The sequence below is a fragment of the Dryobates pubescens genome, chromosome 8 (assembly GCF_014839835.1).
Source record: "Dryobates pubescens isolate bDryPub1 chromosome 8, bDryPub1.pri, whole genome shotgun sequence".
In the NCBI taxonomy this organism is placed as follows: Eukaryota; Metazoa; Chordata; class Aves; order Piciformes; family Picidae; genus Dryobates; species Dryobates pubescens.
The window spans coordinates 18,425,105-18,452,949 of record NC_071619.1 but is presented as its reverse complement, the minus strand read 5'-3'; the positions used below and the strand labels follow the sequence as shown (position 1 = coordinate 18,452,949).

At 43.5% G+C, this 27,845-nt stretch overlaps 1 protein-coding gene across 3 annotated transcripts in view; it reads right to left on the bottom strand.

Moving 5' to 3' along the window:
* Window positions 1-1,730: 1,730 nt before the first annotated feature.
* Window positions 1,731-27,845, bottom strand: part of PAX2 (paired box 2) — an 82,561-nt gene continuing 56,446 nt past the window's right edge. The window contains exons 6-11 of one of the 3 annotated variants that reach the window (XM_054163292.1): window positions 26,467-26,642; window positions 24,566-24,692; window positions 14,053-14,262; window positions 10,294-10,395; window positions 3,334-3,420; window positions 1,731-1,976 (exon numbers count right to left, since the gene is read on the bottom strand). In XM_054163292.1, the coding sequence (XP_054019267.1) occupies window positions 1,855-1,976; window positions 3,334-3,420; window positions 10,294-10,395; window positions 14,053-14,262; window positions 24,566-24,692; window positions 26,467-26,642 (824 nt within the window). In that variant the 3' untranslated portion in view covers window positions 1,731-1,854. Of the gene's footprint in view, window positions 1,996-3,333; window positions 3,421-10,293; window positions 10,396-14,052; window positions 14,263-24,565; window positions 24,693-26,466; window positions 26,643-27,845 lie in introns of all 3 variants that reach the window. The other 2 variants (XM_054163289.1, XM_054163291.1) reach the window with 2 other exon arrangements.

Genomic DNA, 27,845 nt, shown 5'->3' with positions numbered 1-27,845 from the left:
TGCCTTCATGTTTTCTTTTGAGTATTTTTAGGAGGTGTCAGTGCAAGGAACAGTTTATGAGTTTACTGATGATACAGGAGTAATAAGCATTTCTTAAGCAGTTAACCTTTTGCAGAACAGTGTTTGCCAGTCATGTGGGAACAAAAAAGAGTAGGGTATCCCTAGAGAATCATCAGGTGAGCATTTGGGATAAGAAGTAAATATTAGGGTGCACAATACAGGATTGAAGATGAAAAGATGGGGCTGTATGTTTGAGCTGTCTTTTAGGATGCAGGCATATGGATTTCAGTGGAGGCCTATAAATTAGTTAAGTGTATGAGCAGATGGACTGGGAATCAAAGGGGGCCCATATAGCAAGGCTATAGTGGTAGGAAATTAGGTGTTGGACACAGATAATGAAACTGTTGTCACCAGCAGTGGGAATCTGGAGAATGCTTAAAATTGCCAAAGCTGGGATGTGGGTGAACTGAAGTGATCACAGGTACAGGGTTTAAAAACAGAGGCTAAAGGTTAGGGAACCGAGCAATAATCCCAGCCAATCCTGAATTTGTCCATCTCAGTCTTAGCTGTCCAGAGGGCAATCAAATGGGCCCATGTGAAGCCCTGCACTTTCCACCACACAGCGCTGTAAGAGCGCAGCTGGGCTTGTTTTCTTTGTTTGCCAACCAGTGACATGGAAAAAATTTGTTGACTCAGAGTGCTTTTTTGTCAACTGATGTGTTTGGTAACTTTGTCAGATGTGCCTTGTCCACACTGGTCCCCAGAGACAGGATTTGGGAAAGGGGGAGGAGGTGACTGGGGGTGGAGCTGGCATCCAATCCTCTCCAATGCCACCATCCCATTGTAGTGCAAAACAGAAAGGAAACAAAACCCTAGAGTGAAAGAGGAGCATCAAACGTCAGAGGAACTCGTCTGCCATTCAGATGGTGGGGAGGGACTTGGAGATTTATTTTTGTAGGTTTTTTTAATTATTATTTTGGGGTTTTTTTGTTGTTTTTTGTTTGCTTGGGTTTTTTAGAAAATTGGGGATTTGTTCTTTTTTTTGTTTTTCCTTTTTACAGACCTTCATGACAAAGCATAAAAACACAGTTATATTTATATATCTATTTATATATTTCTTCATTTCGTCGGTTGGTGTGTATATGGTGCTCCATCCTCCTGTCTGAGCTGATTGTGTGTCACAGAAATTGTGGATGTATGTGTGAGGTTCCTCCCGACTCTGGCCTGCAATGTCACCATGTGTGAGGTGCAGCCAACTATGGGGGAAGCCATGCTGGAGAGTGGGGATGAGGTGCACAGAGAACCCCTCATGGGGTGCAGATAGTTTCTTGGTCCTTTTCTTCATTGCCGGGTGGGTCAGGTTTCTACTGCCATCTCTGCTCTAGCCAGACTGTTCTCTCTGTCCTGGGAAATAGGGTGAGCATCACAGGTTACACGTGTTGAAGAGTCCACCACAGAAGAGCATATCTTTGGGGAACAGTGTTTCACAAGCAGTGTCCTTCTCTGCTTCCCTCAGCCCTTACCGCTCCCAAAAGAAGGGGGTCCTGTAAGGCAAAGGTCACCAGCTGTGTTGCTTCCCGATCCCCCCTAAAGTCCTGGAAGCCAAGGGGGCTTCGTGTGGCTGAGCTTTGCCCAGGTGAGGTGAACTCCCTCAGGAGAAGCCACTTGGCTGCAGGCTCTTCCTGGCTTGGAGGGAATGGTCTGGACGAAGGGCAGGGGGTGGGCGGAGGGGGGTGTCTCAGTCTCAGGTGGTGAGAGCTTGGTCCGGAGCCTTCATAGTGAGGAGGAAGGAACTGGACTGTGGGGAAGAACGGAGAAGGTCTCTTCACCCTTCCCAGGGATGGAGGAAGGTGATCAGACAGGTACAATGTGGAGGCCTAAGCTGTCGCCCTGCAGTTTCATGTGGTTTCCATGGTAACTAGTGGCGGTCATAGGCAGCGGCAGCAGTGGGAGGTGCGGAGCCCCGGGATGTGGCACTATAATAATAAGGGGAACCTGAAAGTTAACACAGGAGAAGAATGGACTGGTTGAAAGGACAAACAGTAAAAAAAAAAAAAAAAACAAACAAAAAAACACCAAACAAAGAAAAGAAACAAAAGACAAAAGGGGAACTGAAAAGGAAAGGAAGAAAGAAAAGGAAAAGAACCAAAAGAATGAACTTGGGGAATCAACTCTCAATGGGATTAGGGAAGTGGAAACCAGCCAAGGGGTGTGTTTCAGGAAAGAGATGCTACTGTGGTCTCTGGCTCTGAAGCCCCTCTACAGGAAGGAGATCCTTTTGTTTCTTCTGACCATCAATAAGCTTCTGAGAGAGAAACCCTTGAGCACTGTGATACAAATACACCGCACCTGATCTACAGCTGCAAGGAAAGTGTAAGGGCCAGATGTTCTGAGCATACCTGACAAAGTGCAATGGGTCAGTTTTAAAACCAGTAGGGAAGAAATGAACAAATTTTCAATGCTTTATTACCTAAGATTTTGGTCATATTTGGTATGAAAGCTCTCTAGATAGTTACTGAATGTGTGCTAAATAGTGATTGATTATTAAGATCACATTTACTGAAGTTTAACAACACTGGAATAAAACATTCATCTATTATCCAGTTGTTAAACCTCACAGTAATAATCACAGCTGATTTATTTTACATATAATAAATCTTCTTATACTCTTGCAAAGCAATGTTGTGTTAGAAGGTATGTTCATATGGTAAGTTTTTTTCCCCTCTGAAAAAATATGACAGCTTCTAGGCATATTAGTCACTGGAGGTTACTGGCTATTATAAACATAATGATGCAGCCTGTCTCCCACTCTGGACACTGTTCCAACTAGTCCAATAGGAAGAAATTATATGAGATTTCCATGTCCCCAGGAGCTGATTCCAGCTTTAGCTTGGGAGAGCAGTGAAACCTCATCTGGATTTTTAAGCAGACCTTGCATGGATGCTGAGTGTAGCCTCAGAGAGTAGCAGAACCTGAATTTAACTTCTGATCTTATCTGGAATAAACTGGATGCAGCCCAGGGAGAAGCCCAAGCTGAAATGGAATTCTGAACTATCTCATGAAATGGGAATCAGCTTCAGAACAGATACAAAACATTTGTGAGATATATACCCATCTAGGCATTGGACTGGACACTGAGGAATAAGGCCTCTCCTGCCCAAATACTTGAAATAAATAATTTATAAAAAAAAATAATTCCAAACAACAACAACACAACCGAAAGAACCAACCAAAAACCCCAAACAAAAACAACAAACAAAACAAAACGAAAACCAAAGAGACAAACAGAAGGAGCGCGAGTCTGGGGGTGTGCTGCGGGAAAGAGGTACTCACTTAGTAGTGCAGGGTTGCTGAACCGCCAGGCCTCGTTGTAGGTTGTATACTGAGGGTGGCTGTAGGGGTTCCCTGAGAACTCGCTCCCTGCAAGAAACCAAGAAAAGTGTGAGACACACTTGGGAATGAAGATTTATGCCTGCTATTCCACCAAGCCAGTGTTCATGTCTTTATGCCATCAGGAAAACTAGTGTATGTAGCTTCCCTTCCCAACTGGGACTGCCCTTCAGGACACTGTAGTGTTCGTTCAGCACAGTATGGCTTTCCCATACAATTAAAAGTCAAAAGACTGACCTCTTCAGAATCAAGAAATTAGTTTAAAATAATGAAATTAAATAATACAAATAAAAAAGTTAACTGGTTTGGGGTTTGTTGCCTTTTAACCTCTGATTCTCAGGTTGCAGTAGGATTGCATGTGCAAGCTTTTTCTGCAAATAACTATCAGCTTTCCTTCAAATAAAATCTAAGTTTTCCAGTAATGTCAAGAGAGCAGGTACAGGAGATTGATGGAACAAGCTTGCAATTAACTCCTTGGAGTTAGCACTGCTGTTGATCACAGTATGTATTGCTAGGTTTTGTTTGTAGGGTACTATGGATGTTGATGACATATTTGTGGAGAGGTGTATCATTTCTTTTTGGAAATGTTCTCAGGGTAGGGTGGGCTTAAGTATAAAACAAAATGGAAAACATGAATTACTTTTTCTTTCTTATTCTATGTGATGGTGCTAGCCAGAAAAGTAATTCAGATGTGATTAACCCCACCTTTTGCTTAGTTGGTGAGTTACAGAGGAAATTTGCTGTATGGCAGTTCAGGAAAATAATTTTCTAATGATTAGGACTTCAGGTACTATTCTGAATCTGAAAGACAAGCTAGGCTACAGCTTCCTTAAGATATTCAGTAAAATGGTCCCAGATCAAAATACCTTGTGATCTGATAAGGACTCTGAGCTGAGTTTTGAATATTACAGAATCTACTTAGATACTCGTTTTCATTGTGCATAAGGAGCTGAGTCTCCTTGTTTTATAGAAGGCTGTGCATGGGTAAGAGAATTATATTTGATAACTGAGGAGGTATGGTGCTGCATTCAAAATAAATATATCTCCTGGAACTTAAAAATGTGTAATTCTGTTAGGTAAAAACATTGCATTATCTGATCATAACCTCCATTTAATGCAGTACTAACAGACTGGGGACAATTAGTGCCATCTGAAAGGCATTATGTGCTTAAAAGAGAGTGAAAGAACAGCCTGATTATTAGTTTCTGGTCTGTGGTGGCAAGGGTGGAGCAGTTAACAGCAGAAGTGTTTGGAAAGCACCTGGGGTTCCTGTTAGATACTGTGGAATAGGGGAAGAAGGCAATGCAAGACACGCTTACCAAAGAAATGTCAATTAATTATACTGCAATCTCTGCAAATCTCCCCTCAATGGAGAGTTAAAGCCCAAACCATGGATTCTTAGATGGTGGAAATGAAGTCTGTCAAAGCCAAGGGATTTGCACTGGTTTAAACCTGAGGACAATCTGTCCAGACAGGTTTTTTTAAGGACAGTCAGGGTAACAAGCAAAGTAGTCAGTACATAAGTATGTATATATCAAAACCAGTCCCTATCCAAAGGTATTTTAGTTACAGTAGCTTTTAGTTTCAACGTAAGCCCCAATTCACTGTGACAGACCTTGCTAAATGATGTTTTAATGATAATAACTCAGCATATTTCCATATCCAGAAACATTCTGCACTCAAAATCCTTACAGCTAGGAATCCTTACAGCTAGGGAATAGGTGAAACTTGCTAAAGGCAAAAAAGCAATGCATAGTCCAGGTGTATCTCTACTGAAGTGACATATCTGTGGGGAATGAGTTTGCCTCCCAAAGAAGTAAGTAAACTATCCAGATGAGAATTTATGCTTTGGAATGCCTCATATAAACATCACTTCTCTGCACAGAGAGAGAAGTTCTGATATTTCAAGGCTTCTCTCTTGCCCTTTTCTGAGTTGTCACCCTAAACTGTTCCTGAAGCACAGGTTAAGTAGAGGAGAAAGAGCCCCAGCTACGGAGAGATGGGGAGGAGGGAGAGCAGCCACTGGAAACAGTGTTTATTGACGAGGAGTGAAAGCATGCATGCAGCAGGATAATGAGCTTTTGAGCTCAACTGTGACCAAGAGGAACTGAGCTATCGCCTTCCCCAATCACTAATGAAACAAGTGTAATTTCCTCATCAACATTGGATTCTGTTTAACGACTCCCTGCCGCTGCCATCACCAGCCCTCTGCGGGCTCTGCACTGCTCGGTGTAAACTGCTGCTCCCTTCAGCGAATGTTCACTTCAAAACAGCCTGCGGAAACTCGATGGCCTTTCTGGGAAAGAGGAGGAAAGGAGGCAGGGATCAAAGGAGGCAGGAAACATCTCTCAGATGCATAGGTTAACTGTAGCACAATACCTGATTCATCCTTCTGAGACTGACTAACCCCTGGTTTTTCACGTGTGTGAGGGACTACTGGATATCATCCATGCCTGCAGCCTGGAACCTGAAGTTACAGGTGAGGGCAAATACAGGATATGTACCTTATCACATCATCTGCATAAGCCTCAAAGATATTTGCATGCATGGATGACCATGTTGCATGGATGTACTGCCACTGGAGACAAGCTCTTCTCTAGACTATACAAGTAGAAGTCTAGTGAAAGGTTGTCACACATAGGGCAGCTTTGGTTAGCACTGGTCAAGCAATCTTCTCAGAAAGAGTTTTCCACTGGAAAATGCTGTCTCACTGAAGTGGAAATGTTTTGCATGAGCTTGTCAGGTTCGATGGAGTTTTGGAAAGAAAAGTTCTGAAATCATTGGAAATTGAAACAAAGTACTGTGTTCCGACTTTCTTGGTTTGTTTCATTTGAGCTTTCTTATCTAATTTAATTTCCTTTCAATTCTTTTATTAGTTGAATACATTTTGACATCTAGAACATGTTGATGTTATTGAAATGTTTCATCCTGATGTTTGCAAATTGAACCATTTCAAGATTTTGCCTCTTCCTACCAATGCAACAAATGTCAAAAAATCAGAGCTCTGTACAAGTTGGCAATTCTGATTTCTGAACAGTTCTATTTTTAGGTCTGCACCTTTCTTTAGAGAAGGCAGAGCCTCTTTCTCCTATGCACTTACATTGGGACAACAAGGTCTGCTTGCGTGTCGGTGTGTTTCTTAAAGATACTCCCTGAGCTTCTTGTTTCCAGTGTAGTTAAAGCACTGACCCCTGATCTTTCTTGGCCTGGGGGCATGTAACAAACCATTGACAGTATCATATTTGCTTTCTCTGTTCAACCTGGGACTTTTAACAGAGGTTGCAAGCAAGCACAGATGATCGATCTCATGAGGCCTATATTCTGTGCAATCTGTGCTCTGGGAACCTTTACTAACAGTATTTCTTGGTATCTGTATTTAAATCTTGGCATGTTTAGACTTCTAATACAGAAACCATGAGGCATGAAGCAAGCCTAGCAGGTGGCAGGTTCACAACAAATAACAACACAATATGTAGTTAAGCTACAGAACTTCTTGACATAGGTTGCTACAGATATTAAAAGATTATAAGGGTTCAAGATTGTTGAAGTTTGTGGATGGAAAATATTTCAAGTGTATTTAAGAAATACTAAGTCTGGTTTAGGAAGTCTTTGAGCTGCAACTTGCTGGAGGCTGGGAGATTTTTTTGAGAAAGTACCTGTGCATTCTTGTTCTATTCTTACAGCCTTCCCCAGGCATTCACTTTTGGCCCCTCACAGAGAGTAGTGACTGCAGAAATCTGCAGTGTGACCCATTAAAGCCAAGTCTTATGTTACTTCCCAGGAAGCCACTTCATCTCCAGCTTGTTGGCTTCAGTCACATTAAAAGACAGGAATAGAAGGGCTGTCAGGCTGGGTCTGACCAGTGGGGTATGACTGAAACAGCCAGAGCTCGATGCTCTGTGGAAAGATGCAGTAACTACTGCAGGATGCCCAAGTAGGCCACCAGAAAAACTTCCTCTAATTGAACACTGACATCAGATTTAATGTAAAGATATTTATTGGACTGGAATAATATTTTTTTTTCTTTGAAGTATCTAAAATTTTTTCTTCATCATCCCACTTCTTTTCTTTTGTGGGGGTATTTGTGTGTTTTGGTGGACACTGCTGTCTTATGGATAAGTAACCTCCACATCACGGAGCTAAAATATCCTATTCTTGGATAAATGACCCCTGTGATTAGTGGTCTTAAATTTTGTGTCCCAATTTAGGCATCAGTATCATCCTAGTGATGAGAATGTTAAACTTAGATAGCAATAACAGTTGAGAGGTTGAAAACAGTTAGAACTTGAGAAACCCCTGGTTTTCAAAAGTGCCTGTTCAAAGAGCCAGCTATTTTGATGTTATTAATCATTTCTGTATGCCATGACCTTCTATAATTTCTGACATATAACTGACTTAAATATTGACTGAGTCTACTTACTGTTACTGTGTGCCAGTTTTTAATTAATTTATATTGTCTTAGTGCTTCTCTGATTCTGGAGACAAACCATCTCCCTAAAAAATTTAGAAGGAGATGCCCTAAAATTGTCCAACTCTGCATCAGCCCAAAAGTTCAGCAAGTTGGTCAACTATACCAAAGGACAAAAGTGAGGCTGAGGTGGGACCAATCCATTATCTTTTCCTGATCTGGAGGACAATCACTTCATTTTCACAGCACAGGCTGAGATTTTGTGGTGTCTTAGGATCATGCGTGGTATACAGCTTGGCATACAGCTCTGGAATGTGATCACAGGCATTAGCCAGTACTTCATGGTATAGAAGCAGTGATTTGTCATTTAAAGATGTTAAAAGTTTAACCTGCAAACATTTCCTATCAGCGATATTTTCACTATCCTCACTGCGGTGCATGTTCATTTAGCTGGCTGATGAGGGTTAAGTTAGGCTTTTCACTTATAAGCCCTGGCAAATGGTATTGTAGTTGTCTAAGAGATTTCTGTTCTCAGCTTTATGCTGCCTCACTTCTGGAGTCAACTGACATCATTTACCTGGACCTGAGCAAAGCCTTTGACACTGTCCCGCACCACATCCTGGTCTCCAAGCTGGTGCAGAATGGGTTTGATGGATGGACCATTCAGTGGATAAAGAACTGGTCTGACGGCTGCACCCAAAGGGTGGCTGTCAATGGGTCCATGTCCAAGTGGAGGCCAGCGATGAGTGGAGTCCCTCAGGGATCAGTACTGGGACCAGTCTTGTTTAATATCTTTGTTGGTGACATGGACAGTGGCATTGAGTGCACACTCAGCAAGTTTGCTGATGACACCAAGCTGTGTGGTGCTGCAGACACGCTGGAGGGAAGGGATGCCATCCAGAGGGGCCTTGACAGGCTGGAGTGGTGAGCCCATGACAACCTCATGAGGTTCAACAAGACCAAGTGCAAGGTCCTGCATCTGGGATGGGGAAATCCCAGGCACCAATATAGGTTGGGCTTGAGAGCATCCCTGAAGAAAAGGACCTGGGGGTGCTGGTGGATGAGAAGCTCAACATGAGCCACCAGTGTGCGCTTGCAGCCCAGAAAGCCAATCACATCCTGGGCTGCATCAAGAGAAGCATAGCCAGCAGGTTGAGGGAGGTGATTCTCCCCCTCTAGTCTGGAGCCCTTATTACAGGAAGGATCTGGAGGTGCTGGAGCATGTCCAGAGGAGGACCACAAGGATGATTAGAGGGCTGGAGCACCTCTCCTATGAGGACAGACTGAGGCAGTTGTGGCTGTTCAGTCTGGAGAAGAAAAGGCCCCGAGGAGACCTAATTGTGCCTTCCACAAGAAGGCTGGTGAGGGACTTTTTAGGGTGTCAGGCAATGATAGGACTAGGGGGAATGGGAAAAAAATAGAAATGGTTAGATTCAGATTGGATGTTAGGAAGAAATTTTTCACCATGAGGGTGGTGAGGCACTGGAAGAAGTTGCCCAGGGAGATGGTGGAGGCCCCATCCCTGGAGGATTTTGAGGCCAGGCTGGATCTGGTTCTGGGCAACCTGATCTAGTGTGAAGTGTCTCTGCCCATGGCAGTGGGGTTGGAATTAGATGATCCTTGAGGTGCCTTCCAACCCTAATGATTCTATGATTCTTCAGGTAACAGGTTGCCATCATGACTTACAACCCAGGGCAGGAACAAAACCAGAAGTGGCAGATGAAGTTCTGAGCTACTGTGGCTGAGAAATTAAAATCCTCCCTCTTCATTTATCTTCTGGGGATAACTGTTATCAGAGAAGTGGGAAATAAAACCAAGGGTAATAAACTCTTTGGTTAACCTAGGGTAAATTGTTCTCTCTTCTCCCTAAATAGAGGAGGTATTTCTCCAAAGGCACTGGGTATCAAAGAAAGCTTGCCTTTGGATGTAGGTGGATGGTTTCTCAGATGGGAGGCACTGACTTAGAAACAAGAGATGGATAAGTAGTTGGTTGTTGAGTGTGAATAGTTAGTTTCTCCTGAAATGCTGTTAATCATTGCTGAGTCTTTAGCTAGTTTAGGCTATGGTCAGTAAGTCTCCAAAACCTGCAGGTATTAAATTACCTTTGATGCTTTTCAGTTTGATGCCCTGGCTTTAGAGAGAAGGTAAGTTGTTACTCTACGTTAGTGGATAGCTGAATATCTTAAGCCACAAGCAATACATAATAATCTGCATGGGTCATTGGGAAATAATTACATTAGTTAATGAATACTAAGGTTAATTAATTACCAATTAATTGCTACAGGTTATAGATAGCTAGTTGCCCATAGCAGCAGTGAATCAGTTACTAGACAGAAACAGGTAAGTCACAAAAAGGGTTGTAAGCACCTTCTTTTTGAAAAGAATGGTCCTTAATATCATCAAAGCTACAGCAAAGCCAGCTGTGCAAGCTCTTGCAATGCGAGGTATACCATTCAAATGCCTGTACCATTACTGAACTCTACAGGCTGACTTACCAGGAACCATTCCTGCAAGAGTTGAGGTTGGGTAGCTGCCTTGTCCAGTTGGGGGAACATGGGGTGGGTAGCCAGGCAAGGTGGTACTTGCCATATCACGACCTGGAAAGGAAAAGAACCAGGGCAGGTGATCAATATGGATAAGATCTTTCAATATTGATTTGATATCAGCTTTTGTCCTACTGTCACATGACTAGCAGCTTGATAAGCAAGTGCTGTGCAGCCTTCTCTTAAATAAGTGCTGTCCATCCACTGAAAATTTTGAGTGAAGCTTGTGGCACTTTTGATGTCACACTGTAAGAATGAGGCTCAAAAGGATTTGTTTTGTTTCACTGTAGATTTTGTATCTATTTTAACTAAATCAAAATGGCCCCGAGCTGCACAGAGAATGCAGCTTATTCATTGGCAGAGTAGCTGAAGGCCTATCTATATGCAGTGGATACAGTTCCAAAACTGTGGTGGTAATGTTGCTTTAGGGCATGATCAATGTACAAGGCATTGGAAAAGGATCCAAGAGTTTTCTGTGCCTGCCTCTCTTCCCACCTCTGCCATTCACCTACTGATGATTTTAGGCAAGTCACTTCACCTCACTGTGCTTCTTTTTACACTGCAATCTCTTTGGTGCAAGGGTACACTTTTAGTACATTTGCACAATACTTAGCATGAGATCAATAATGGTTAGATTCCTTCCAGGTGCTGGTGCAGTACATACAGTAACAGGATCATGCAGATGAGTTTGAGTCCCATTTCATTTTTATCACAGGTACACAAGTTTTGTTATTAATGCTTGAAATTGTGATATCTTTTGTCCACCAAAGAAGTAGAGAGGGATGTGGGATGGGTGGATGATTACAGTTTGTTTTTCATCTCTCAGGAAGTGCAGCTGGAGGCTTCTTGGTTCATGCCAGAGGCATTTCCTCATTTGGACTGGTTAGGCTGAAAGTGGGCCAGCCAGAAGGGCATTTGCTGTTAGTGCTTATTGCATTTAAATGAACTAAAATCATCTCAGAAACTGCTGGGAGTTGCAAGCCAAAACCCAAAAATGGAAAAAAAAAAAGGCTAAATAAATTAAGATAATCTTTTCCCCACAGCTGCTGGGAGATTTACAGCTCAGCCTCCACTGCTGCCTACTCTCAGCCTGTTCCAGGCATCCAAAATCTTTCACATTCCCTAGGTGAGCTGTGGCTCACCAAGAAGTTTGTGCTTTTTGTTATTCCTCTGTGAAATTTTGTCTCTCCCGTCTGTTCTAACTAGAGGGCTAGAGTCTTATTTACATTAAGAAATAACAGGTTAAGTATGGCAAATTAGCACTGCTATAGTCACTAGAACTGTGTTGGCATGTGCCAGTGAAAGAAGAGTAAGTGTTGGTTTAGCTCTGCTAGTGGTGAATGGTAACTGGTAAAGCAGCCCCTGGAACAAGCATGCACTTTGGTTGAGGAATCAGAAATAACAGTTACACAGCAAAGCAAAAACTCATGAACATGGAGCATTAACCTGAAGGGAGGAAGTTCCTCTGGGATAAAGTAGGATAAATTAATGTCATTGCTTTTGTAGGTCTTGGCTAAAGATACTGAGGTGATTTGCTCAAGAAAAAAGAAATGCAAGCTCACTTGTTCTCCCTGAAAAGGTTCCTGACCAGTGGCTGATGTTCCTCGCTCACCTCCTCTTAGAGCACAGAGCTACCAGACAAAGGCTGAGCCATTTTTCAGCCACTCCCCAATATTGGTAAAAATAAACAGAATGCCTCAGGGATTTATATTGTACACTCTTCTGCTCTTTTATTACTGTCATTCTTTAGTGATTTGTAGTTGCATGCTAAGCAATATGTTCTTTTTTTTTGCCTCATAGTCTTTTAAGGCAAGAAAGTTTTATGCTTAAAATTCATGTTCTTTTGGTTTCATTTATTGACTAGCCTGAGAAATAACAACAGGTGATGAGTGAGAAAACAGTGTCACTGAAAAGTTAGAGAGAACATTATGTAGCAGCAGGCAAAATTAATTCATTTTGACACTTCCATTCAAGTGGGAACACATACACACTCACGCTGCTACTCGATCTATGCACATATGCCCCTGTGTTTTTATTCAGACATGAGTGCACAGAGGCTGATGTTCAAAACCCAGTGTGGAAAATTCACTGGGACGTGATCATCTGTCAAAATCCCAATCTTGAAAAAGAAGATAACAAACAAGTACGGTATCAGCAACATGAATAAGAGTCCCACAGAGAGACTTAAAATGCTGTTACTTATAAGCAGGCCCCTTCCATTACCTCCTTTCATTACCAACAGGTAGACAGGATTATTAAATTCTTGCACTCCAGAGCTATGGCAAAGCTAGCACCTATCCTGCTCATGACATACTTCTAACTCCAACAATTCTCCCTTCCCCAAGCAGCCTTCTGAATCAGGAACAGCACCTTCATCACTGTGACATTGTTTGAGTTTTTGAACACTTTCTCCAATAAGGGTCCTGAGGCCGATGCCTCTCCTGAATCACAGTGCCTTCTGGGCTAGAAGATGGTGAGATATGACTGCATCTCCAAAGAACTATATTGTTGGAGTGAGTCTGTCAGGAGACTCTTTGTCTTTGAAAGTGCTCTGAGTTCAGAGGTTCTTATTGGCTGCAGTTATGTTTGACTAAGACAGTGTTAGGATCACAAAAGTCTTCTCAGTCTTACTTGCTGCCTTCCTACAGGGATGATTGGAAATGTGAATCTCACCTGACAACACAAAGGAAGCATGTTAGGTCAAAAGAGAAAAATAATTTAAGAACATGAAGGAGGCAGAGGTAAGATGTGTTTCTGGAGCATTAGGAATTGTAGTCTGCACTAAGATTTTGTTCTAAAAAACCCAAACTACATTCTTTGACAGTGCATTGACAAGAGCCACAGTGGTCACCTAAAATGTTACCCACTATTTCATCAAGCCACCCCGAGCTTCTGCAGCAATGTTGCTTCAGTCACCTTGCACAGGAATTTCCCCTAGTATCTGCCTGAAACTTGTCCTTCCTCCCCATACTCCCCTCCAGCATGCTCTTCCAAAGTGCTGCCATCTTTTGCAACCTATTTCTTCACTTCTCTCCTTTCTTTAAAAGCTACCGACCTCAGGTCTGCATTCCTTTGGCTGGAAGATATTAGGGTCTCTCACCCCACCATTCCTTGTCTTGACATTCAGATGTGATGCCTTATTCCTTAACTATTTGGTCTGTACCAGCTCATACTGACACTCACAAACCAAGTGACTCAAATATTGCTCACAACATAGCTTTAGCAGTGCTCACCAACCTCCTATGTGTTTATTTGATTTAGTAGTTTGTACGACCTATGCTGAATGACCTTGCCAGTCCCAGACATGGCTAGGTTATTCAAGCTGCCATTGCTTACCCTCACTAGCACACAGTACCCTTGATGGGCCCACAGTACTCAGGAGCATTATGACTATTGAGGCTACACAGGATTTTGCTGAACAAGTGTTTCTGTACTAAGTCTCAGACTCATCCAGCTGAGACACCCAGTCACTTCTAGGTAGTTAGAGCTTCTTTTCCCATTTTATTCTAAAATGATGAAGGACTGGCATGAAATCTTTATGTGATTCTCCATGGAGCAGAGAACACATGCTCATACACAGAACTAAACCATGGTTGCTCTCATTCCCACTTGCACTCAAAGAACTTACAGCATTTACTGGTCTCCCCATCAGACGAAACTCAACCCCTTGCCTGCAGCATCCCCACTGAGTTTGTGGCCAAGGTCGGTTACCTGCTATCAGAGGCTGGCTGCTGGACTGCCCAAAGTGGGCACCATGATGAAGGAAGGCACTGTAGCAAGGCGTGGACGCATCGTCTGAAAGGGCCATGTGGAAGGGCTGAAGATCAGCCTGCCCAGAGCCGACCGGCGTGGTGGGGGTGAAAGGGGTGAGAGAGGCTCCATGAGGCTCTTGCTTTATACTGAGGGGAGAGGAGAGGTTTTCTGTGGTAGGGTAAGGGATGGACACAGACAGACAAAGGGAACAGGGGGAGGAAGAGGAGGGTAGGGAAGGGAGGAGAGGAAGAACAAAATGGGTAAATGAAAATGGAGTGGTTAAAATCTACAGGGAAATTAATTTTAAAACAAAAACAAAAATAAAAAGGTTAGGAGTAGATCAGAGGAGCCAGTGCTGAGAAAACAGCAGTAAATGTACCCAGGGGCTAGGCTCTGACTGCAGGGATACCTCTGCAGGGGCAGCAGGAGGTGAGGAGAATGGAGTGCAGTGGCAGGTGGGAGGAATGGGATGCTGGAAAAGGAGAGGTGAGGGAGGGAACATGCAGGAGAAGAGAGGACAGGAAGAAGCATAGGTTTGGGAAGGAGAAGAATGCTCTGAAGCTTCTGTGCTGGCTTTCCTGCTGCTTTCTCTTGCTGGCTGACGGTGTATGGAGATGCTACACTTACATGGTGTGGCCCAGGGAATGATACCACTTTGTCTCTTCAAACCCAAGGTAAAACTTCCCCAGGAGAGCAGCATCATTGTGAGAATCTATTAAACAGGATGCTCAGTGTACTGGTCAAAGCTTCTTAAGGCAAGCTCCATAAAAGCTTTGACAAAAAAAGCTGAAGTTTGAACTGGTTAAAACAAAAAAAGAGGCTGTGCAATTAATAGGTGGGTAGACAGAGAGATCAGTCAGTTGATCTTGTTCATGGCAGCACACTTTGGAGTTTTAACTATAAAAGCAGTCAGTATTGATTGTGGTTGTTTCTCAGAGTACGGTGTTGCCACACAGGTACCTTGACAGAAAGATATAATGGAGGAGTGGAAGTATGAGGGATTTATAAAAGGTCTCATGTTCATTGCTGTTTGCTTTAGACGGTCATTTCTGTTGTGCAGATTTGCATAGGCACAATAGATACAGCTTTGCAATTGTTCCTGACTTGGCTGTCAAGTAAGGGAATTGGAGAGCTCTGTGACCTAAAGTGTGAGTACCCCGAAACACCCACTGTGTTTGGGTCAGCAGTAACAGAGTTGTGTATTCAAACACCTGAAAGCAAAGTATGGATGATGCGATCAGATCTGATCCAAATCATCTAGCAAACCATCCACCCTCAGGTAAACAAAGCCAATAAATTAAAGCCATCTCTCTACTGGGATGGCAAGGGTTGCCAATGGCCTATGAAATAAGTTAGTTCTGGGGGGTTTGATTTACACGGAGAAATATAAATGTGACATATAATTAGTCCATAAATCTGACTTCATTAATGTAGAACTAGTTTAATTAACTCTAGCCACCTTATTGTGAGGCTGCAGTGCTCACCTAGACAATAAAGGGCTGGGCAGTTTCTATCTGTGAATGCTATTTATCCTGAGGCATTTGTTTTCTAAAGGTTTGCTACCTGGCAGAAATGATAGCTTGCCATCTGTATTCTTCCCCAAGTACCTCTACCCTGGATGGCCAGCAAAGTCCTTTGATCACTGACGCTCCTTCACAGCAAAGGCCTATTGTCATGGTCCAGTTGATTGGGAAGGATCAGTGCTAGCCAAAAGTTATACAGCTCCTCCTTATTTAGTTTACTTTCATGAAGTCTCTGGTAAGCAAAGTGAGGATTGTATATTTTTTTCCCTATTTTGATATAGGGAGCTGTTTGGCAAAGATCTTCTGTGGAGGATATGGGGAATAGAAGATGGATTATCTGGTTATTGTTGTGCAGTTAATGAAAGTCCACAGAGTAGGCACTATTTCAGCACCCAGCTTCTGCTTTTTACAACTGTATGCTCTGCTACAATCCCATCAGTGAGCATTCACATGCCAGTGCCAATCTCTGCAAATGAAGAACCACCAAAGCTATTTTTTCCCTGCATCCTCTGTCATCAGATGGCAAGGAGCGCACAGATTTACGTTCAGGCAGACAGTAGTCTGGGAGTGCTGAAACCTTTATCTGAATAATGTTGCTACTAGGTAATTTGGATGAATAGATCTATGCACAGGCAGAGGCCCAAAAGTTCCCTGGCTTTCAGGGCCTTCAAGTGAAGTGATATTTTTCAAGGAAGCCATTAGAGACTCATACCTAAATAAATTAGGACACTTTGGTCCTGGTCATATCCCAGGCTCTTTTTCCAGTTCTCTGTATCGTGCAAGAGAGAGCAGGTGTGGGGAGCCACTGAGGAGGAAAGGGCTGGGAAGAAAGTGGACACAGGAAGCGTGGGTGGGCAGAAGCAAGAAGTGCTGTGGGCAGAGGTTAATCCTGTTTGCACAGCCCCCAGGCATGCTGGGTTTCCTAGTCCCTCCCCTGCTTTATTTCTCTTTTAAAGCGTGGAATTTTCAGCTATAATCCTTCCTAAACCACAGCATTTTTCAGGCTCTGTGTGTAAGTGAAACCATAATCTCTGGTAAAACAGACCGCTTAAGCTGCTGTAGCATTAGGCCAATCTGATCCAGCCCCTGGATTTCCGCTCTGCCCAGCCACCACAGAGAGGATTTCAGCCTGAAAGACTATCTAAAGCCCTTGCAATGGGAACAACAGTGCTAGGCCTTGCCTTGCAAAGCTGAGAAAGGTTAAGGGACCAGGAGCTATTTGTCCCGATGTTGTGAGGCTGTTAAAGCCCCTGTCAGACTCACAGCAGAGATGAGCCCAGCCCTCTCTTGAACACATCGGGCTTATGAAGAAAAATTCCTCACACCTTCCAGAGGCTGCACCACTTACTCAGTGCAGGGACAAAGAAGTCAGCAGTAACATGGCAAAGAGACTGGGACACAATAATTCTAAACACTCTTCTCTGTCTTACAGTGGAGAGCATGCAAGGATAAGGTCAGACAGCAAATGACTGCACAACCAAAATTCAGAATCTTATGTGTCTGTTTATCTGCCTATCTGCCTATGTTTCCCTCTACTCTCTGCAACTGCACAGGCATAACTTACATTGCATTTATATTTACTGATGGATGGCATTACTTCTTTATTGTTCAACTTTCCACTAAAGAAAACCACCTGAATTCTGTCTCCAATATAACTCCTGCCACTGCTATGCTGGAATAATTGCCCCATCAGTGAATTATATCTCCCAAAGTGTGTCAGTGCAGATGAGAGCAGCTGATTGATCTATCTATGCACCTGTGAATGGCACAGTCCCATTTTTCATTTTAACCACCTCAAACTTCAGCTGCACCTCCTCCCCACCCCCCTTCTGATTTTTCCATTCTCTAATTCTTCCATTTTTGTGATGGCTAACTTGCCTCTTCCTATCCCATGTCCTGCTAGTGTCAGCAAGCTGTGGAACAGTGCCATACTGGCTTGTCTGGGTCTTGGTAGGTGTCTCTCAGTAAGGCTACATCAGGGTACCCCAAAGTATCTGTCAGTATCTTACTCTGAAGGCTGGAATACTGACCTGTAATCAAATGGGGGATGGAATGAGTTTGCAGCATCTTTCCAAAGCAAGAGAAATTTATTTCTGTCTCAGACTCCTTTCTTCTACTAAATGGCAAATGATGTCCTTGTTTGTAAGTAGGAAAAAAGGTACCGCACAACATCATGGTGAGGGAAATCTGAAAGGCTCAGCAGGGTGGGGATGCAGAGCAGAGGACTACAAATTCTGTGCATCTCCTGTTCCTCTCTTTCTGACTATTTGCTGAGTTATGGCTGATTTTCTTCCTTTCTAACCCTCTCTTCTGTTATTCTGGCGGAGAGCTAGACCTGGTGATCTCTGGCTTAAATTCCTTCTGCAAATGAAGGGATTTTGGCCAGACAGTGTGAGAGAAAGATTCACAGCTTTGGGTTCCTGTAGAGACTCATCTCAGTTTTTATTGTGCTCTCTGCTGCTGAAGGGAAGCAGAGGGGTTGGCAGAACTAGAGAAGCTGCTTGGTTTGCCTTGCTGGCTTCCTGGAGGATAAGCTCCTTTTCAGGGATGGTTTGTACACACTCACTTAACAGTACTGCTCACCATCTTGACAATGGATAGTGTTCTTCATCTTTTCCTGGGTTTCTATCAAATATTTGTATGACATCATTGCCTTGCTCTTTAGAACACATATCCTTACAGCATCCCTTAGGCATCACTGTTTTACCTGTGAGGAGCTGAATCTAGAGAAGACAAACCCAAGTTCATGTTGGAACCCTGTGCCAAAGCTGAATCTTATCTCAGGTGTTTTAAGCCCTATGCTTGTACCCGTAATCGAAACATCATTTTCCATAGTTGTATTCTCCATCGTGGCAAACGGACTGGGGCTGGATCCTGAGCATTCATAAGCTGGTGAATTTGCACTACAACCAGTGGAATCACATCACTTCACCCCATGTGTAAGAATCTTGTCTCAAATTCTGGAAGTCATGCAAAAGACAAAACTGGACTGACAAAGCAGATCTTTCACTTTTGTTTCTGTCATGTCAGAAGAACCACTTTCATTTCTTAGTTTTCTAGCTTTTCTTTTGCAAGACCATTATGCAGGTTGCACTGAAGATAAAGATCATCCTGGTTTTGATCCCTGCTCTGTGATTGTACCAGTACTTTGCTAGAACAACTGAAAAGTCTGCAAAGACTTATCTGCTTCTTATTGTACCTTTCTTGTCTTCTCTTTGTATTTCTGCTGACTGAAAAATAAGCCTTGCATGTTCACATTATTTTCTGTCTCTGTCAGATCCATCCATGTTCTTAGCCCTATACTTTACATGCGGGTTGTTGAAATGTATGTTTCAAGAAACAGCCTTTGTGACCTTTCAGTTTTGAAATCTGTTTGTCCCATTTTTTATAAAACTGAATATTATAAATCCAGGTTTTGTATTTGATCTCATTAACTGCTGCTCTCCAAGTAAACTGACCTGCTAACTCTTTATGTGACTGTGGAAAGACAAAGCTTTATAGTCTTTGCACAGAGTGAAACATTGAGTTTCCAGATCTGTGATCTGGACTCACTCTTTGAAGTATTATTAGTGTTAATCACTTGAGAACTGCACTGACATCAATTTCATGTGGCTGATGAAGGAGGATGTACTTTAATATCTTGGAGAGGAAAAGAGATGTGCAACTTGTGCAGTTGGCATAAGAGAAGTTCAATGGAGTTCATATTGTTGCTCCCTTTCTTGAGTCCCAGCCCATCAGGTTGGGCAATTATTTCCTGCCTCAAAGAGTAGATATATTTATTCCTTGGGGGGTTGGTACTTGAATGTGCCCTCTTAAACAAGGTGTTTTTGAAATATATGATGGGAAATGTAATTAGAACATGTTCATTTTCCACACAGTCCTCATTATAAGTATCTCCAAGGTTTCATCACAGTGATATTCTACTGATCATAGGACAGACTTCCTGGTTATCCCACAGCAATCCTACATCTACAAAGAAGGGCCAAAGATTGTCATAAACTCTCCAGTTCTCTGAAGGACTGTAGTGGGTAAATTCCCACTGGGTTAAATCCAGTACAGGTAATGGAGATCAAAAGTTATTAGCACCTACTGACAGCACTGGTTCCCTCAGATATAAGGCACTGTCTTTGCTGTCAGTGGGCAAATATCTACATCACAAAAAAAATTCACCACAGCAATACCTATTTGATCCTTCATTTAGCCTTAAGAGAAAAGGCAAAACCCAAATTGTTTGGAAGGCAATATATTTATTTTCTCTAAAGGAGTCCCTTTTTGTGCAGCGGCATGAGTGTGGCAGCATGGAGTGTGGCAGCCTGCAATGCTGTCCCCTTGCTGAAGGAAATCGGACTAGGAATGCCAATCCACTGCTGTTGTCGTTACATGACATTATTGTAATTCACTGCTATTGTTCATTTAAATGCTAATTTAAGGAAGCTGGAGACATTACTTCTTTCCAGCCCATCCATTTCTGGGTTCCTCACTTCAATATGCCTTTTGAGTCCACAAGCCGCCTTCTTCAGCACCATAAAGTTATTATCCGTGAAAATCCCATTGGATGCATGGAGATGGTTTATGTGATTCCCTTTTGCCTCACTATTCCTTCCTGTTCCAGGGATCATCCATCTGACTATCACCCTCAGCCATTTGATCCTGGAAAAAAGTTGCAACACCTTTCGCCTTTCCAAATTCCTTGACTCAATAAGAAGATATTATCTCTCCTTAGGGATGTGAAACAGTTGATGAAATTTGGAGGTACTGCAGACTTCCACTTTTGCTCTTTCCTCATCTTAAATTGAGGAGAGGCTTGGCCACAGAAAATACCTCCTTCATTTTGATGAGGCAGGATAGCAATAGCTTTGTAGCAGCCATGTGAATGATTATCATATTCCATCTTCAGGGCATTGGGACATCCAGGGCTGTGCCCACCAGAGGTGTTTGACTACTGGTGGCTGCAGCCATGATGCCGGGTTGCAGCACATGGGTCTGCATCCGTAGGATCTGCCATCACCAAAATCAAATTTGGGCCAATACTAGCTTCTTAAGTCAGCTCAGTCAAGCCCTGACCAGGGCCATTTCTCACTGGTGTCAGAGGCTAATGTAGATGGGAGCAAGACAGGAAATTTTCACCATTACAAACAAGGAAAATGAGAAAGGAAATGCTCCCCCTCCCAGCATAATGATCTAAGTACAACTGAAGGTAATGGTCACTTTTAATCATGATTTAAAACAGCAAGCTGGATCAGCTTGGTTTACATTTGCACTATGACACTGTCTTCTAAAAGGCTGAGTTTTATGGGTAGGAACAAATATTTTGACAAATACCGAATGTACATTAAACATGGGTACTTCGATTTTTGCTAAGTAGATGAACTGCATCTGTACACATTTATTTAAGCAATTATGTTGTTTAATATAATTTGTCTTTACATATTATTGTATGAGAAAATAGTGAACGATGAGCCCATATTATTATTTTATTAGATTATTAACTTTTTACTTGTGATCTGTGTCAAGTTATATTTGGATGGAAATTAGAATTAAATTAAAAGCAGTATTTGTAATTATTCATGCTAATTAAATAAAATGACCACAAGCTCCCTGACTTCCTAAATATACCAGAACAGAAAAAGCAAGCTTTTCTAAGCAGGTTTTGCATTTAAAATTACTAGTAAATGAAGGAAAGGAGATATATATATATATATATACACACATACACAAGGAGGAATTTGAAGTGATTTCAGAACCTGATTTTGGAACTAATAGATCTCATACCTTCACACCAAACTTAATTCACTCACTGGCAGAGGAAAACAAATGCTCCTGCTTTTTCAAATCCTAGTTTGTTTCTTAGTTTTGAATGACCTGGTTATTGAACTGAACAGAATTCTCTTCAGTTCACTCACGAAGTTGAAATGAAGGAAATAATATCTTTTCACCTTGCAGGAGACTGAAGTTCTCAAAAGGTTGTTTATCATTTCAGAAAAACTTTGGATCCAGCTTTCTGGCCAGTGGTTCTTCCATGCTTAGCATTACAATTTTCTTGAAAATATTCACAGAAATCAGATGCTATTTAAATCTTTCAGGTAGAGCGAGGCTGTGCTGTAGGGAACTGTGGTGCTAAGCTGTGTCTCTGCATAGATGCCCAGGACCTTGGGGGAGGCCTTCCTACATGCTGGGGAGGTGGCTGCACGTTTTGCAGCATTTCTAGCTCTTCAGTTCTAGGAAGCTCACAGACAGAAAGTGGGACTTTCTTGTAGACTGAAGCGAAATCTTACGACCTGAAGTGACTGCACACTGAGTTTGTACCCTGTATATGTGGATTTGTTTCACATTTGTTTCAGCTATCACCTGGATTCATAAACTAGGACAAGAGCAAAGAGGCATTTCCAAGATGATGCTATAGCAACAAAATAGGTAGCCAGCAATTCAATACTTGCTATTATTCCACTGTTTCTTCCTGGGAGAGGGATCTGGGTGATACCAAAGAAATCTGCTTGCTCCCAACCCCTTCCTTAGTTTCACAGAAGGGATATGTCAGGAGGCAGCACTGAGTTCCTCACCTCTCTGGTCCTTCTTGAAAGCATTGCCCAGCCACACAGCAAACGTATCATGAATCATTCATCTTTAATAGATTATGCAAATTGAGGACATCAGATCAATGAAGATCAATAACTGCAACCATTTAATTGCCAGCAAAAACATTTTAAGAATGAGCATTATCTGAAGTCCTTTCTTGGGTAATGGCACCATTAATCCAAACATTGGATCCTAGCCTAAGTGTAGAGGAAAAATTCTCCACCCCTCTTTCCCTGCTGCTTTTCAGGGTGTTGAGGGCTTTTTTCCTCTTTCCATTTCCAGTTTCTGAGTTTCCCCATCATTACCACCAGTGAACAGCTCCCAACACTAATGGTTCAGCTTTTGTTACTCTGCACTGATTGAAGTGTCGCATACAGATTGAGATGTTAGTGCTAAGTTGCCACCTGGGAATGTCAAGCTGGGTCTGAAATGAACTTTTCTCACTCTTGGATCCAGATGGATCAGATGGGGATGTTCCTGAGTTGTGCTGGGAGTGTTGCAGGGAACAGAGTGAGGATGGCACAGGGTATAAGGGACATGAAGATTTTCTGCCTCGGCCAATAGCCTCCTTCTGTATGGCCAAATCTGTGTCCTGCTGTCCACTTTTGAGAGTCATGTCCAAAGCTTATGCAGTGTTCCCATCCATAGGGAATTGTGCTGTCAAGTCAGGCTCAAATTCACCATCTTTACTTAGGCAAAAAGACTATGGAGAATTATTTTAATGACTCCTTTGAGTCTTAAACTCTGATTTTAGGAGCCTCACCTTTACATCCAGCTGTGGGGATCTGTCTTCCATGAAGGAAGGACAGTACTGCTCTCCTACTGCCTTTGATCCCCAATGACAGGAAAGTATTTCCTGTAAGAGATGACAAAACCAGCTGAGTTTTGCCTTGAATATGCAAATAATGAAATAAGGCAGAACAATTTTGCCACACCTGTGCCATTTTTTTCTGGCTGGCTCAGAAATTGCATGGCTATAAGGATCCTGGATCAAGCCTGGTGCCAGTAAAAGCCATGAAAAAAGTCTGGGGATGTGTATGCTTTCTAGACACTGCCTAGATGGACAGTTCACCTCTCCATGGTTCTCCATGACATTTTGCAGACCTCACATTGGATCTCCTCTCTCTCTGGGGTGACTTCTATCAAATGTGTCCAAAGTTCCTGGTAGTGAAAAGTTGCATGCAACAATATAGCTTTGCTCAGTGTGGGCTGAACAAGCAATGACTGCCTGCCTCAGCAATGAGCTGCTTTGACCTCAGGGAGTACTAGCTGGGACTTCTGCAAGAAAAAGCTGAGATACAGATTCCAATACTCTTGATTCTGTGCCATCAGAGGACAGCTTTGTGGACAACACCAACAGCTTTAGAGGACTTACACCTCTTTATCATGAGTTATTTTTCTAGAGGGGCCACAGCAGTTGCAGGGAAAGGAGGATATACCAAACAGGGGAGAATCACTCGGGCCTTGCCAGCTGCTTTAGCTACCCAAGAGTGGATGTGTAAGTCTATGATAGCTGTGTGAGCAGGGACTAATGGCAACTAAAGTCTGAGAAGAAGGGCTGTGGAACCAGAATATCTCCTTATGGCTCTAGATGTACACAAGGCAAGCAGTCTAACACTACCATCAGGCAGCACATGCCACAGCCTCAGGAAAGCCCGGTGCTGCTCAGATCCTGCACAAGCCACCAGCAAAGAGGAATCTTTTCTGCAGCAGCTGTTGCAGAAATTGCCTCCTACTTCTCTGCATCCCAGTTCCTCTGCTGTTGTGCACTTGCTCTCATTTCCTACTCTCCCAGACACACCTGAGTTTAATGTGCCCACATGTGAGGGAAAGGGGAAGGCCATGAGTGAGTGTCTTTTCCAGCTGCTGTTCAAGACTTGTGGGCTTAAGGAAGAGGGAGTTTAACTGTTGCAGTTCAGCAGGTCTCAGTATTTAGTTTTAAAATGCCCCTTCCAAATGCTGGGACTGAGTAAAACTTAAGTTATTATTTCTCCTCAAGAAAACCAAGTGCAGATCATGGATAAGCCATGATCCTCTTGTTGTCAGGCACAAAACAAAAACTCACAGTGCGTGTTTGGACATATCTGGCCTCCACCAACACCATCCTTAAGCCCCATCAGTGCACACAAGTTTCCGATTTAGAGCTGGGTTTGCCTGTCTGAGTCACACCTGGGCACATCTAGGAGTACCCATAGCTGCCAATACTCTGAAGCTTTCAAGCTTCACTTGAACCCTTATGTTCTCCACAGTCTTTCTATCTTTTTCCATGTTGCTGCAGAGGGATATCTTGCGTTAGCAGAAAAAGCAGAAGCTAATGGTGATGAGGGAAATAAATAAAAAGCTTGGTTCTGCTGTTTGGTCAAGCAGCTTACCGGTCACCACAGGGTACGTCTGGGGTCCTGACACATTTGTCCCCAGGTCTGGATTAGCAGAGGTGGATAGACTTGATTTGACTTCATCGAGACCAGGGGTCAGAGCTGGGAGGGAGTACTCATTACCCTGGGGAAGAGAGGAGAAAGACAGCTTGCTATTGATGCGCTGGGAGAAAGGGAAGGGTGTACAGATGGGGGGGAGGAAGAGGAAAGATGCAAACCCCTGCACAGATGGAAGAGGAGGAGGAGGAGAGAACAGAGAAGTTGAGCACTGAGGGGGGGTTCCTAGGATGAACTATCTCACCCATTTGTGTGCCACTGTGAAGGGGAAGAGGGATGAGGGATTTGACCCATTATCTATGGTGTAACTGATATTCATTGAGGTTCAGTGCTATGGGGATGGTTGCCTGTGGCAGCCTGGGAAGAAGAAAGCCTCAGTAGAGGGGAGGTGTTTGCCTTAGCAGCAAGAAATCCAGGGCAGAGGACTGCCATGACTTTACTGAGACAGGTGGGCTGTAGGAAGCAGCTAGTGTTGGCCCACTGTAGCCAAGCTTTCTGCTGAGCTGTCTGCTTCCCCTCTGCTGTTACCTCTGTCCTAGCTCTTTAAAAACAAACAAAGGAGCCTCATCCTTTGCCACTGTCACTCTGTGCATTGGGGTATGAAATTGGGGAGGGGGGGAGCCACATGGTTAACAGAAGGGTGGGAGGGGGAGAGCCATTGAATCTGAAAGGGTGTCCTGTCCGAAAGGCTCTGGTAATTGCCTTTTTATTGTGGCAGCCTCCGGACCAGACGCGGGAGCTGGTGAAACTGGGAAGGCTACAAAACAGCAGGAAAAGTTGCTCTGATTAATATTACGTTAAATTAAAACTGATTTTCTGCTCTTTCTGCTCTTTTTTTTTTTTTTCCATGCACTTTCCCAACCGCCTCCCCACATCTCCCCCTCCTCCAGTGGGCTCCCTGCATGCTGCCCCTTCCCCGCCCCTGTCCCTGCTTGACTAGGACTGCCTAGTCATTTCCAATTCCTTCTCGTATTGATCTTCCTGTAGAAATCAGTTTTGTAATTAGCTGCAAATTAGGCCTTCTACTGGGGGTGAGCCTGCCCCCTGATTTATCACCAGAGTAATTCGCTGTGATCGGAGAGAAATTAAAATGAACTCAATTAGGCTTCGGATTTGCTTTATGGGCCCTGCTCAGAGTTTCAGGGGGAAAAATGACTGTGCTGGTGCTTAATAGTCTAATGAAAGTAAATAAAGGTTATTCATTGTAATAAACCCAGGGACTCTGGGATGAAGGGAGTCCACAGCCAGCCTCTTCTTCTCTTCCTTTGTTGGTTTATGGCTTGGGGCGGTTTAAAAAGACTTTTGATTTTCATTTTATTAAGACAAACAGCTTTTGGGATAAAAGACCGGGGGAGTAAGGGAAAGGGGGGCAGAACTGCAGAAGTACAGAAAACTAGGTTGGAGATGGAAGTCAAGTCTCAGCTTTGGGCCACAAAGGAAAATGCTCCGTTAAAGCTCAACTCTGTGACACACTGGTCACTGGCAAGATCTAAGAGTGCAGGAGTATCCATGCAGAGCTGTGTGCCAGTGAACATGCATGGTGACATTTGTGTGTCCGTGGCAAGAACATGCCCACATACCTGCAGGTGTGCATGCAGAGGGAAAGGCAGACAAGGGGCTCTGCAGAGAGCACAGTGTGCATGTATATGACAAGTTCAGGAGAGGAAGCAGAGCTCAGGTAAATATGGGCACAGTGATGTATTAACAACTAGGAAGTGCTGTGAAATGTAAATGTGGTATATGTGCAATAACAGGTCAGTGTGAGAGCAAGGGGTAAGGGAATCTCTCTTCCATCATCCTATGGGTGCCTGTGGGTCCCCATTACCAGGCCAGGCCCTCACCTGCTCAGATTTGATGTGCTCTGATGTTTGAAAGACGTCAGGGTAAGAAGGACGCTCAAAAACTCGATCTAAAGCTTCCAGCTGCTGCTGGGTGAAAGTGTCGCCACGAAGGTGCTTCCGCAAACTGTCCACGCTGTTCTGGGAATCTCCATTGGGAACTGAGCCCTCGGATACATCTGCAGGGCACAGACAGAGAAAAAAGGGAGTTAGCACCACCCTGGCTTGGATCAGCAAGGGATGCAGGACAAGGACAGAGTGGGAAAGAGCCGGGCCCTCTGCCTCCACTCAGGCAACTGTGCCACTTGTGCAGGAAGGGGAGGCTGCACGGACCCAAGGGAAGGCCCCTCCTGTCTGCTGGAGCAGCTGAGTTGCTGCTGTGGGCTCTGTGGGATTCTCCTGCTCAGGATGAGTTGGGCTGTGGAGAATGGTGCTCGTCACAGAGACACGTTTTGGTTCCACTGATTTTCAGTGTTAAAAATTGCCAAATCTCCATTGCTGAGCAGAAAATGGGAGCAAAGCACAGCGATTAGCATTGCTGAAAGGCTACAGCAGAGGCAGCTCACAGAGTGCTGAGGATAGGCCTGTACTGAAAAGGGCTGAGGAAGCCTGGAATGGAGAAAAGGCTCTCCTATGGCATTGAAGGGAATCAGTTTCTATTGCAGCTGTCTGGGTCCAATAGAAGTTATATCTCTGTTATGACTTCCTTCTCATCTGATCTTGTCCTGTTGTACCTCGGTTTTTCATCCCCCTCAGATAAAGGGAATGATCCTGTTTCTGACTCACTGTTTCACCAGAGACATGTCTCTCCCCGTGGAACATGTGCCCCCCACACTGGTTTCTGTTACGAGATCTGTCCCATTCTCCTACTCATGATTTATCACAACCTATATCTATGTTATAAAACTCCTTCCAAAATGTGGTGAATAATTTTCTTTATTAGTCCCCATTCCTATCCAAAATTAATTATTATATTACAAAGCTGAGTCCTACTCAGTGAGAATTGGCTTTCCTGGTATTAGTTTGTTCTAACTAGGAAGAAAAAAGAGCCTTTTTCTGGTATGACTATCACCAGAAGTGTACCTCTGTCCTTGCAAAAGCCCTCTGACACAATCCAACCTCACTGTGATGCCTCTTGCCATGTTCCAGGCATCTCTACCTCTGTTGTGTCATCCCAAATCTCATCCCAAGCCCACTTACATCCCCTCTGAGGTGAGTCCATTATAAATGTCCTGCCCTGTCCAAAGTGAATGTTTCCCTGTGATAAGCCATCTTATCACCCACCTGTTTTTCCTTTGTGTGTGTGGGGGGGGGGGGGTTCCTGTTATGCCCCAATGCAAACGAGGTGCATTTATCTCAGTTATAACCCCTTTTAATCTGAA